The sequence below is a fragment of the Tauraco erythrolophus genome, chromosome 10 (assembly GCF_009769465.1).
Source record: "Tauraco erythrolophus isolate bTauEry1 chromosome 10, bTauEry1.pri, whole genome shotgun sequence".
In the NCBI taxonomy this organism is placed as follows: Eukaryota; Metazoa; Chordata; class Aves; order Musophagiformes; family Musophagidae; genus Tauraco; species Tauraco erythrolophus.
Genome location: NC_141474.1, coordinates 18,271,992 through 18,284,397, shown reverse-complemented (window position 1 = coordinate 18,284,397; position 12,406 = coordinate 18,271,992). Strand labels below are relative to the sequence as shown.

Below are 12,406 nucleotides of genomic sequence, written 5' to 3'. Positions count from 1 at the left end.
TGCAGTGGTTTTGGTCTTGATCTGAATAATATCTCTTAAAGTTAAAAAATTAGATTTTTGACTCTTTTTTTTATTTACCTAGATCACAGCAAAGGTTTCAGTTCAATCTGAAGGATTTCAGATGTTGTGCTGTACTGGGCAGAGGACATTTTGGAAAGGTAAATGTCAAATGGCTATATCAAATGTCAAGGCTATATCAAAAACTAGATACAGCTCTTAAATGAATCGCTTATCTTCTGTTTTAGGTGCTGTTGGCAGAGTACAAAAACACAAATGAGATGTTTGCTATTAAAGCCTTAAAGAAAGGAGATATTGTCGCTCGTGATGAAGTAGACAGGTCAGTTTGTAAAATACAATACATGGATTCCATAAATCAATTGTGTTTTATTTCTGCATGCAACACAAGTGTAAACTCTACCAAACAGTAGTTAAATTCAGTGAAAGAGCAAAACAAGTTGCCATCTCCCTGCTTAGTTGGCTGCTGCAGACGTGTAGTCTTTCTTCTGGGGCAAGGAGGGAGCAGTGTAGCCCAGGAATTCCTTTAGTTCCTTTAGTGCCCCTGTTGCCGTGCCTTTAGTACAGCTCTGACTTAAAGCTGATCCTGTTTTTCCTTTAGGTTCTCTTGCAATTATTTATTCTAATTACTTGTTCACTAGACTTCCATCACATTTCAGGAGGACAGTGACTATGTTTTCTTTACTGGCAGAAACACTTTACTGGCAGAAACACTTACGATGGTATTTCTCAACCTGTAACACACTGTCATACTTCATCCATCATGTTTTCCCTTAAGTCCCTGTAGTGATTTAGGCTGCTCCGGCAACTAAACTCCACACAGCTGCTTGCTCATCCTCCCCCCACCCCCCGGGTATGAGGAAGGGAATTAAAGGAGAAAAGGGTAAGAGACCCGTGGGTTGAGATAAGAACAATTTAATACTACTACTAATAATAATATATGAATATATACATATATGTACAAGGATAAATATATACAAACGAGTGTAATTGCTCACCACCCCTTGACCGAGGCCCATCTCGTCCTGAACTAACGATCTCGAAACAGATAAGTCCCGATACCGCAATCCTGGACAAGCGAGAGGCCTGAAAATAGAGAGCGAGACAGAGAGAGCATTCTGAGAGTCTGAGAGTGAGAGTCCCAGAAAAGCAAAGGCCCTTCTTTCCAGCTGACCCTCATTTTTATACTGGGCATGACGCTGCATGATATGGAATACTAATTGGCCAATTTGGCCCTCAATCCTAAGTACAAATCATAAGGGGAGTCATGGACCCCCATCCCAGCTATGCTCCCCCCCATCCCGTTGTGCTCCTGCACACTGGCAAGAACACGGCAGCTGAAAAGTCCTTGAGACCTCAGTGCCAACTATAAACATCAGTGAACTATCGGCGTTCTTCTCGGAGCAAGTCTCAGACTAAAACCAAAACACGGAGCTCTTCTAGCTGCTAAAAAGAAGAGCTAACTCTGTCCCAGCTGAAACCACGACAGTCCCGTGTATACTCTACTGTTGTGGGTTTTTTTAATCTTTTTGCCCCAAAACTCGGGTATTTTCTCTGCTTGGAAGTGAAGTGGCAGTTACAAAACTGTCTAGTTTTAGTGCAAAAAGATGCTTTTACAACTGTTTAATAGTGGCTATATTCATTTGACTTGCATGTAGAAAGATAACTATTAGGAATAAGCTACAAATAAATGAATTTACTTAAGGAGAAATAATCTGGAAATTCTACAGATAGATGTCTATAATATCATTTCTGGTTTTCCACTTTATGTATTGTATGCAATTAAAATAAAAATCGATTGAAGCTAATGTCACATGATACCGATGCATACTTAATGCAAGTCTGACTATTTGGAAGGTAAAACTGGCAGGGTACAGTTTTCATGAACTGCTAGGTTTAATTTTTCATTTATGAAAGCTAAATGCAACTTTGTGGAAATCCTGGCATCAACTTAATGTGTGTGCGAATATTAAAAGCTCTCTCTTGAAACAAAAAATGTTCTGGTCTTATCCTGAGGAATAGAGAAGAAAACATAAGGTATAAGTTACCAATAGTTTCTGAGAGTTGAAAAACTGCAGTTTGGGGTTCAGCTTTAAATTTAAACTTATTTTCTGTTTGCAGCCTGATGTGTGAAAAGAGAATATTTGAAACTGTGAATAGTGTAAGACATCCCTTCTTGGTGAACCTTTTTGCTTGTTTCCAAACCAAAGATCATGTTTGCTTTGTAATGGAATACGCTGCTGGAGGGGATCTGATGATGCACATTCATACTGATGTCTTCTCTGAACCAAGAGCAGTGTGAGTATCCATCCCTTTTTATGGCATTAAGTGAAGGGCATTTTGTTCAGTGGATCAGAACTAAGATCTTTATCATCACATGCCTCTACATGATGTCATTTCAGTAAATACTGTTTTTCTTGAAAGGGTCAGAGATTCAAACTGATCTTGTTAGAAAAAGACACATGGAGGTTTAATGTGCCCAAATCCACGTTTAATTCAAAAATTAGAAACAAATATTTCATGTTTATAATACTTTAAAAAAAAAAAAAAAAAACAAACATAAAAAAGCTACATGAGAAGTTAAAATAGCAGACAGCTAAAAAAGGAAAGAATAAGCCAAATTAGAAATCCTTCAATGGCATGGCAGTGGACATTACAGAAAATTTATCCTTGAGGCCTGAGCGAACATACTGCAGCTTTCAAGCTGCAAGGTTTAAGCATTTTTGCCATCTGGCTTTAAAACTCTGACCTTGTATTAAACTAATCTGTACCCAAAAAAAACAATCGGTTATCTTCAGAGGATGGTTAATAAAACAGGACTTCACATTCTGAAAAGCAAGACTAAAATCCATTGAAATTTTAACTTGTAACGTTTTCAACAGATTCTATGCTGCCTGCGTGGTTCTTGGACTTCAGTATTTACATGAACACAAAATAGTGTATAGGTAAGTAGCCATTGACCCGTTTCCAACAGGTGAATTTCATCTGTTCTGAATAGTACTGAAGAAACGTCAGTGACACAACTTTGTTCTCAAATGTTCATTTAGAGATTTGAAGTTGGATAACTTACTGCTGGACACAGAAGGCTTTGTGAAAATTGCTGACTTTGGTCTTTGCAAAGAAGGTAATGGCCCTTAAATTTTCTTTCTAGGGGAATTCCATAGTCTGTCTTACTCTTGACTGTTTCTTGAGCCTTTTGGACTGCCAAACATGTATAGCGTATACTTACCTTGTATCATTTGAAAGAAAAAAATATTTATCTCTTATTGTACAAATGCGGAGATAAAGAAGTTCCTTAGTAGGGAACTATCATGAGCATCTGAGAATAGCCCTATTTTTTGGTTGTGTGGCGTTTTTTTGTTGTGAGCATCACCTGTTCTGGCTCTTACTTCATCGTATCTGTGCTTATTAATAAGGCATACTGCTGCATTTTACAAGTTAGCAGAAAAAGCATTAGATACTTTTCCTTATTTTAAACATGTTGACACTGTACAATGAAACCAAGTACTATTACAATCCATACCTCACTCTTACTTTTTTACAAATTATCTCAATTATTTTTTTTAGCTTTGAAATAGTTGCAACTCTGAGTATATGGAAATGAAATGCAAAATATACTTTAGCTAAAATAAAGACATTTATCCCAAAAGGGAAGCCTAGATGCTAGAAAGTTTCTTTCAAGCATCCTGTTACTGGCAACTACCTTTCAAATAAGACATAAAATAGAGGTAGCAACTGAAATTGAAGTGTCTTTCTCAAAACCCATTGTGGGGGAAGATCTAGGAAGGTCTGTTTCCTTCTCCAATTTGTACAGTCTGTCCTCCGTATCTTCTCCTTTTAGATAGCCTAAGTGGGGATTTAGTAAATACAGTAGGTGTTCAAACATTACTACTGTCTTTAATATCCTAGGGCAAGTCCTGTGACTTTAGCTACAAACAAGTTCCATAAATGACAAAAGGAAATGAGGACAAGGAAAGCTCTTTGGTTTACTGACTGCTACAATAAATGCTTTTGTTAAGCTTTCCGCAGCACCTCCACTTGTAGTGTCGCAGCAGTCCTTATGGTGCTGATGTCCTAAACTGTGCCCCTCTTGCCAATATACGGGGCTTATTTTGCTCAAAGTTGTTTCACTGTGCTCCATGTTATACTTTACTATATGTTGTTTTGCCTCTGCAGAAGCATCCATAGTAGGCATTGTTTGGCTGAACTAGTGTACCACGTTTTCTTCTACTAGCTAGTATAAACATAGCATAAGATCGATTGTATCTTTCCAAGCAGAGATAGCTGGGTGACAAAGGTGTAACTGGAAGCTTATTTTGGCTCAGTGCATATGGTTAGGGATAGAAAAACTTACACTGAAGCGCACATGGAACAAGAGTGTGGGAAGGAAAAACGGGGGAATGTTTTACTTCATTGGCCTGAGCCTTGAAGACAGGCCCTGGAACTACAGTATTGGCTGAAGCTGCTCTAGGGAGAGGTTTTACTTGCTGGAGGAATAGCTTGCAGAGTGGCAGAAAATACTGCGTGCTTTTCATTAACTGTAACTTTTCAGGAATGGGATTTGGAGACAGAACAAGCACATTCTGTGGCACGCCAGAATTTCTTGCTCCAGAGGTGCTGACAGAAACTTCCTATACAAGAGCTGTAGACTGGTGGGGTCTTGGTGTACTTATCTATGAGATGCTAGTGGGTGAGGTAAGTTCTAATAAGATACGATGGAGTCATAAAACCAATATATATGTTTAAAATATATATATGTTTAAAAGGTTACAAAACTCAAGATACCAGCCTGTCAACATTTAATGTGCCCTACCTGTCTCAGCTGTATCAATACGTGTATATGCAGTATATATAGGCATACCTAGTTTTACAGTGAGCATCTTAATGTGTTTCATCAAGGAAAAGAAGTATTAAATACTGAGCAGCTACTTACCTGATACTAGCTGCCGTAATGCTATAGAAGTTGATGAGTCTCGTCATGAGCTTGGATTATCAGCAGTTGTGGAGGTGAATGATTTGTAACTGGTCCAAGACTTAACCTCTAGATTATTGTTTTATTTTGTTTTTAATTACATTGTTATGCCTTAAATCAAATTACAGTAATGGCACATTAATATCAGTGTCTGTAAGCAAGAATATAGCACATCTGGTTTGGGGGAGCTCAGTTTCCAGCACACATCTGTTATCGTCACATTTGGATGCTTTTAAATGCTTTTGGGGAGAAAATAAACTCCTTAACTCCTGTAGCTTGAATGGAAGTGAACTTTAATGCATAAAACTGGATAGCAGTGAAAAATTATGCCAAATGCAATGCTGTTTACCAATTTGAATTACACATGCGCTAAAATAGAATGCCCCAGTTCCATGTAAAATGAGGTGGTACAAATAAATTACTATTGAATAGTTATTTACCGTTGTGGATGTTGCTTTACCTTATGGTCCGTTTTGTTACAGTATCTTCCAGGTAGCACAGTGATGGCTTGCAGGCTAAAAAACGGATAAAAACTATGGATTTGCTTATCATTGTGTTCTTTTTCAAAAAAGATGATCATTCAACTTCCTTTTACTTTCTTTCTGGTAAAAAAGGAGAAGCAGCTTGTAGGGTGTCACCTACGTCTGTGAGGCCGTTTCAAAACAGTTTGAAAACCCTTGAGCTGTAACATGCTAAAGATATTACAAAAACAAATTAGTCTTGACCGTGTTACTTGTGAATGACAGCTGTCCCAAGGAAGAGCTGACACATACTTTCCACATTCCCTGTATATCTTGTGTCAGAGTTAAAAGACAGTCCCAGTTTTAGGTGTTTCTAATTCTAAAAGCACATTTTTAAAGCATAGTCCTTCAGTAAAAATTAAGGGATAATACCAACTCTTTTCCTTATGGAAAACTACCGTATCTGTTTCTGGGAAAAGGAAGACTTCATTTCAGGGTGTCTAATTCCAAACTGTCAGTTGAATATATGTTGTTTTAAATTGTAAGGGATTTTTAAGCCTGTTTAATAGTATTTTTTTATTACTTTAATAGTCTCCCTTCCCCGGAGATGATGAAGAAGAGGTGTTTGACAGTATTGTCAATGATGAAGTAAGATATCCACGATTTCTGTCTACAGAAGCTATCTCTATAATGAGACGGGTAAGAACATAATGATAATATTACAGTATTCCCCTCTTACCCTGTTTCCTCTTCAACGTTAAGGAAATTTATTACTTTTGTGAGGAACAAAATACTTTTAAAAGCCTACACTTGGTATTTTTTTTCTACAATTATATTTCAGACTGGCTGCGTTTATTGTTTGCCATGCTTCCTATCACCTTAAATTAAAATTGTCACTGCCATTCCACTTTTTATTGTTCAGGAGCAAGTTTTTCTTTTTAAAGTGCAAAATACAAGAGGCTCTATTTTCTCCCTGAGCTAAGTTTCCTAGTCATCACTAACTAGAGAAGTTCAGCTCTCATTTCCTAGCAGAACACTGCTGCATTGACCTATTTGGTAGATTAACATTGTCACATGAATATTTTAATTCAAAGACTTCTAAATCTGTTTGGTTTCATTCCAACTGGGGCAGGGAACACCGTACACATGCCATCTGCAGTCTCATTCTTGGCAAAGAACAGCTGATTTTGTTTATGATTGTTATTAGTGCTGTTCCTTAGTGGAAGGCCTCTACTTATCTAAAGATGATGCTTGAAGCTGTCTTTAAGTTAGAGGCTCGTCACAGTTGATAGAAAGGCATCTACTGGAGGTGTTTCAGAGCACTTTGGAAGCAGCCTCTGCACGTAAATGTCTGACACTGAACATCTGTCTAGGACCCAATTCAGCAACGTGCTACAGCGTGTCACAGTAGTTACTGTGACATAAGAATTTCAGTAACAGCATAAATATTCTATGGCTTAAAATGATTGCTTCCTCCTGGGGAGAGAGGGTTTGTTTAGAGAAAGAAGGAAGAATAGAGTTTTAAGGCGATACCTACCTGGAGAGGGTATTTTTACTGTGAAAATTATCATGCCAGTATCCACAAGGGAACTGCTCTATTGCACCCAGAAATTTGTGAAACCATGAAATTTGTACTTGCAATTCACTAGTTGTAGCTTTGTGTGCACTGTTCCCATCTGAGAAATTCTTACATACTATAGGAGACACTATTTTTTGATGGCTGTGTCATGAATATATCAATCCACCCTGATGCTGGGCACTCTGCCTGGAACAGGGGTCTGCTCACAGCAGCACAAGGCACCAGTGGGAGCATCTGACTTCTGGTGTGAACTAGAAACCCCTTTTGTTTGGCTGGGTGTGTGAAGCAGCATGCAGCCCTCTCTTGGTCAATCAACAGCTGTGAACTAGCGGGGCACAGCAGACAGCAGAGCAGTCTCTTTTCTGAGCCAAGCGAGAAATAGTAGCTTATGCGAATTCTGTATCCTCTCCAGCAAAAACCACGCTTTTCAGTATCTCTGTGCTGATGACCAGCCCTTCAAATCACCTCAGGTACCAAGAGTTTGTGCCACAGATGTGCAGTGAGACGCATTAGTCCGCTCTCTGTGTGCTCATAGTCAGGCCGCAGGTGGAATTGTGCTAACAGATTCGGACATCTCTGAAAGAGCACCGCTGCCTCTCTCTAGCTATGTACCGCTGAAGTTTTGTCTTTCCCTTTCTTTGAGGTCCAAGAATATTCCGTAGGTCAGGCAGTATAAATTTCACTGTCCATCCACTCTTGGTGTTGGCTCTTATACAGTAGCACTCACCCTCCCTAGTTCCTCCTCGTACCCCTGAGTTTTTGCACTGAAATCTCACGTTTTTTTAGCTGCTACGAAGAAATCCAGAGCGGCGTCTTGGAGCTGGAGAGAAAGATGCTGAGGATGTGAAAAAGCATCACTTCTTCAGGGTGAGTACAAACCAATATTATTTCTAAGGATGCTAAGGAGCAGAGACAGGAAAATAAACATCCGTTGGTTTATTTTACAGCTAATAGATTGGAACGCTTTACTGGCCAAGAAAGTGAAGCCTCCTTTTGTACCCACCATTAGAGGACGAGAAGACGTTAGTAACTTTGATGACGAATTTACCTCTGAAGCACCTATCCTCACTCCACCTCGGGAACCAAGGATACTTTCAGAAGAAGAGCAGGAAATGTTCAGAGATTTTGATTACATTGCTGATTGGTGTTAACTTCTAGACACTGTGAAACCCCGGCTGACTGGTTCACAAGAATGCCTCTCTCAGAAGAATACCGACCCTTCAATTGCTCTCTGTGCCACCTGTAGCTTCTGGTTTGTTTTTTTGTTGTTTTTGTTTTGGTTTGTTTTTTTAAGTCACATGAAGATCCTTTTAAGTACTGTTTTAATACTCTTGTGAAGAGTGGCCTCTTTGTATATTTTTTTTTTTTTTTATCTGAGCACTGGAAAGCAGGTCTATGGAGTTCTTAAGCCAAGTTGGTGAATCCAGGCTGTATTAAGCTTCCCACACATGGGCACGCGTGGATCAGTACTGTTTCTCTCACTCTCTACAGCAGATAACATCACTTTTTAAAGTATCTATCTGCCTTAAGTGGGAAAAGCAGACTTTGAGCTAGGTAATCACTTATCTCTACTCAGCCACATTGAAATAAAGTTTGGGATACTGATGACACACAGAACATGGTTCTAGCTGGAGAAGGCAAATTATTTCAGTTAAATACTATCTTGTGCAGTCTATAAAACCACACATTTCTGTGTACACCTTCATCTTGTGTTCTTCAAATAATGGTATTGAGAACAGATATGCCTTGTTTTGTAAATTTTCTATGGTATTTATTAGGAAAAATGTTAAAACGCCTTGCCTTTGAGGTAACAACAGTGTAAGTGCTTCCATTACAAAGAAAAATCCAGAAAAATCCGGAAAGTTTACCAAAGCCACTTGCCAAACAGTTTTGCCTTCAGGCTTTTTAAGCATGGCTTAAAACCCTGGTCAATACGAAGAATGTACCGAGGACATAGCTCAGTCTAACCACGAAGAGCAAAGCAGATGCGTTTCCCAAGCCCATCCGCTCCTGTACTCAAAACTCATGCCTTTCCCACTCGCCAAGTGGACAGAGAAGTTAACCCGTCTGTATCTAACCACCTTGACCATCCTGTATCTGCTGTACGATATCACTTTTAGAAAACGTAAGGATTTTCAATGTATACATGCTGTGAACATGTATATTTGGAAGTTGTAATGAATTCTTATGTCCAGGCAAGTAATTTAATTATACCACTTCATTAATTTTGCACAGCGGCCGAGTGAACAACATATAACTCTGAGTGAAAAAAATGTTTCTATACATATAGGCCACTGAAATCCAGAACTTAGATTGGCAGTTACTGAGGGTAAAAGCAATATGTTGTAATAGAATGTATAAATATTTTTGATAAAAAGTGTATATTTTATAAACCCCTTAACACTAAAAGCTGTACCTCAAAAGTTGAAAAATAATTTAGACCGGACACTGTGCATACTTGTAAACCAAGACCTATTTTTGGCATCTGGTGTTCTGTGAGCAAACATTAATTCTTGGAAAATAAATTTCCCTTGTGGTCCTAAGCTCTAGCACCATTGAGAGCCAATTGCATGTGTAATCTCAGAGGAGCCAGGAGTTTGGTGTTCATGGGCTAAGACAGCGAGAATCAGCACTCCAAATGAATTCAAAACTTGTAATTTTATTCATTCAGAGAAGAAATGCAAATCACTTGAGCGTGCAATGCCAAGGTGGTTGTTTAAAACCATGACGCTGGACAGACCTGCAGGGTCAGGCAGGGGAGAGGCTTAGGGAGGTAAAAAAAACAGTTAATAAGTCTAAATCAGGCATATCCTGCCCCCAGGAAAAAGGAAGACATCTTCACAGGCTCTACAAATCATGTTTGGCAGCATGAGTCAATGTTTCAGCATTACTCATTTCCAGATTCTAATTGATAAGAAACAAACCGTGTTCCTGTATCTAGTTGAAACCAATACTTTTGAGGTACAGTCAGCTCACCCTTTTTGGTTCCCAAATATACATATGAGCATCTAAACAGGGTGCTTAATGCTTATGAAAGTATCCTCAAAAATACCTTTTTGTAACTACATCTTGTACAGAAATCTTTTTTTTAATCTAAGTAAATCACTAAAAAATAAAATTAAAAAAAAATTAGATGGCAGGGTATGTTCACCCAGTTAAGCTGAAAGAAAGCACTAATTTTATCTCTGTAGTTTTTTAAATATTTTTAGGCAGATTAAGATTTTAAACCCTAGATTGTAAATATATTTTGCTATACTTTATCTGTATGTGGCTGCTCAAGCACTTTGTAAGGAAATTAGGTTATTTTAGAATGGTACACTATGCATTAAAATGAAATGTGCCTTTAACATATGTCATTCTAAGTGTTTTGCAGTCATTAATATCACAAATTAAAGTTTTAAATAGAGTAATTTGTAAATTGTGTCCCAAACATGATTTTGCTGTTTCTTGAAGTGAATTGCCTGTAACTTCAGAAAAGAACGTGCACTCAGGTGGTTCCAAATGAAGATACAGGTTTAAATATCTAGTCTAAACTGCAGTTACATTAACAGAGGAAGTGCCTGAAGATAGAATCCTAGAATGGTTTGGGTTGGAAGGGACCTTAAAGATCATCTAGTTCCAACCCCCCAAAGCCAGTGCCTTTCCTGTGTGTGGGGAATGCAATCCTCCAGCGCTGCCTTCTCCCAGGCTTGCTGCTGAGCCACCTCCCAGCAGCAGCGTACACCCGTTAGCAGACCTGAACCGTAGCAAGCCTTTGCTGCCACTTGGCTTTAGGAACACAAGAAAGTAATTGGCTAAAACCAGCTGGAAGCAAGTCCAAAACTCAACAGGAGGAAGTGTCACCAGTCAGTACATGGCCCACAACTGCTGGACAGTGACATTTCTCAGGGGCACAGAGGCAATTACAATGGCTATAGGAGCACAGTTGAGCTGCAAAAACCTCCTCTCCAGCTCCCTGCACCCCAAGAACTGCTGGTGCATCACACACATGGGTGCCCACACATCACCCCCATCCCCACTGAGAAATGCTCCAGCCATGAACAAGGAGAGCTCATTTCTCCATGAAATGAGAATTTTGTAAGCTTCTGTAAGAGAAGCCAAATTCCTTAGCTTCAAAGCAGATTCTGAAAATGAATTCAGAGTTACACTGTCTTTTTCCTGGACTGCTTCACAGCAACCATCATCTACTGGGACCAGTCCTAACTGGTTTTCAGAATATACGGCCCCTTCAAGCATATTCCTAGTTCTACCTCTTTGGGATGCAGTTAATACCATCGCCACATCAAGGGAGGCACAGGAACTGCTTGCAGAACTGCAGAAAGAGGCAGGGTCAAGCCAGGATAGTTGGCTCCATCTACAGAGGAGCCCTGCCACAGGGCTGCCTCCATCTGCTGCACAACAGAACCTTACACAGATGTATTTAAATTTCAGTCCAGACACCTCATGCTGCATGTAACAATTGCAACTGCAAACACTCACCCCTTGCACATCAAGTGCCCATGCATAATGCCCAAAAGCATTTAAAATAAGAGCATTATCATAAATGTAAATTTCAGCCGTTTTTAACCTGCATGTAATAGATTTAACACACTGATCTGTGCTGCAAAGTACACTCGAGAACTTTCACCTTTGCCTTTCCAAATCATAACAGCACATTAAAGGTCAGCCCCTGCCTATTCAAAGCATCACGCCTTCTCCCACAGAAGGCAGGCAGGGTAGCTCAGGTAATAGAAAACGTTGAAGGAAATACATTAAACATTAGCATACAACCCCTCCAACTACCACCACCACCACCTTTGGTAACAACTGCACCAGAATTTTTCAAGACTGCAACCAACAGCTCCAGTGGTGTAACAGAACTGTACAGCCTTTGTTTCTTGCTGACAGAAAAAACACTGAGCTGCCACGTTTCAATAGTCTCGAGCAGCAGAAGAGGATTAAAACTAAACCAGCAAGAAAACAGCGAGGGCTCTTGACAATTAGTGCTATTAGCATTGGACACAGCCTGCCCTCTGGATGGCTTAGGACCAGCCGAGTAGCAAGCTGACCCCTCAGCTGTTCATTTTGGTAATTAAAATGAATTTGCACCTGTGATACAAAATTAACTCGAGAAGCAGAAGGCTCCCAGTTAAGGACATTTGTTGCCTTGCACACAAAGGGACACTGTCAAGGGGCAACTAGTTTTCAAAGCTGTTAAGTTTAGGGAGGGCTGAATGACTTCCGGCCTTCACTCCTCAGCACCTGGTGCATCATTTCACACAAACAAGCGCTCACTGACATCCTAACAGTGCCAAAAGCTTAACCACTGGGAGGACAGCCCGGTCAGAACACTGAAAAGCAACTTTCACTAGAAGTATTTTTTTTACCTTCCTTTGTATA

General features: G+C 39.5%; 1 protein-coding gene across 4 annotated transcripts in view; it reads left to right on the top strand.

The window, feature by feature from the left end:
* The window catches only part of PKN2 (protein kinase N2), a 57,063-nt gene extending 46,636 nt beyond the window's left edge, over window positions 1-10,427 (top strand). For 3 of the 4 annotated variants that reach the window (XM_086617780.1, XM_086617778.1, XM_086617779.1), the window contains 9 exons: window positions 83-158; window positions 246-337; window positions 2,137-2,313; window positions 2,898-2,960; window positions 3,063-3,139; window positions 4,568-4,710; window positions 6,040-6,147; window positions 7,814-7,894; window positions 7,975-10,427. In XM_086617780.1, the coding sequence (XP_086473906.1) occupies window positions 83-158; window positions 246-337; window positions 2,137-2,313; window positions 2,898-2,960; window positions 3,063-3,139; window positions 4,568-4,710; window positions 6,040-6,147; window positions 7,814-7,894; window positions 7,975-8,178 (1,021 nt within the window). In that variant the 3' untranslated portion in view covers window positions 8,179-10,427. The remainder of the gene's footprint in view (window positions 1-82; window positions 159-245; window positions 338-2,136; window positions 2,314-2,897; window positions 2,961-3,062; window positions 3,140-4,567; window positions 4,711-6,039; window positions 6,148-7,813; window positions 7,895-7,974) is intronic. The other variant, XM_086617781.1, reaches the window with a different exon arrangement.
* The last annotated feature ends 1,979 nt before the right edge of the window (window positions 10,428-12,406 follow it).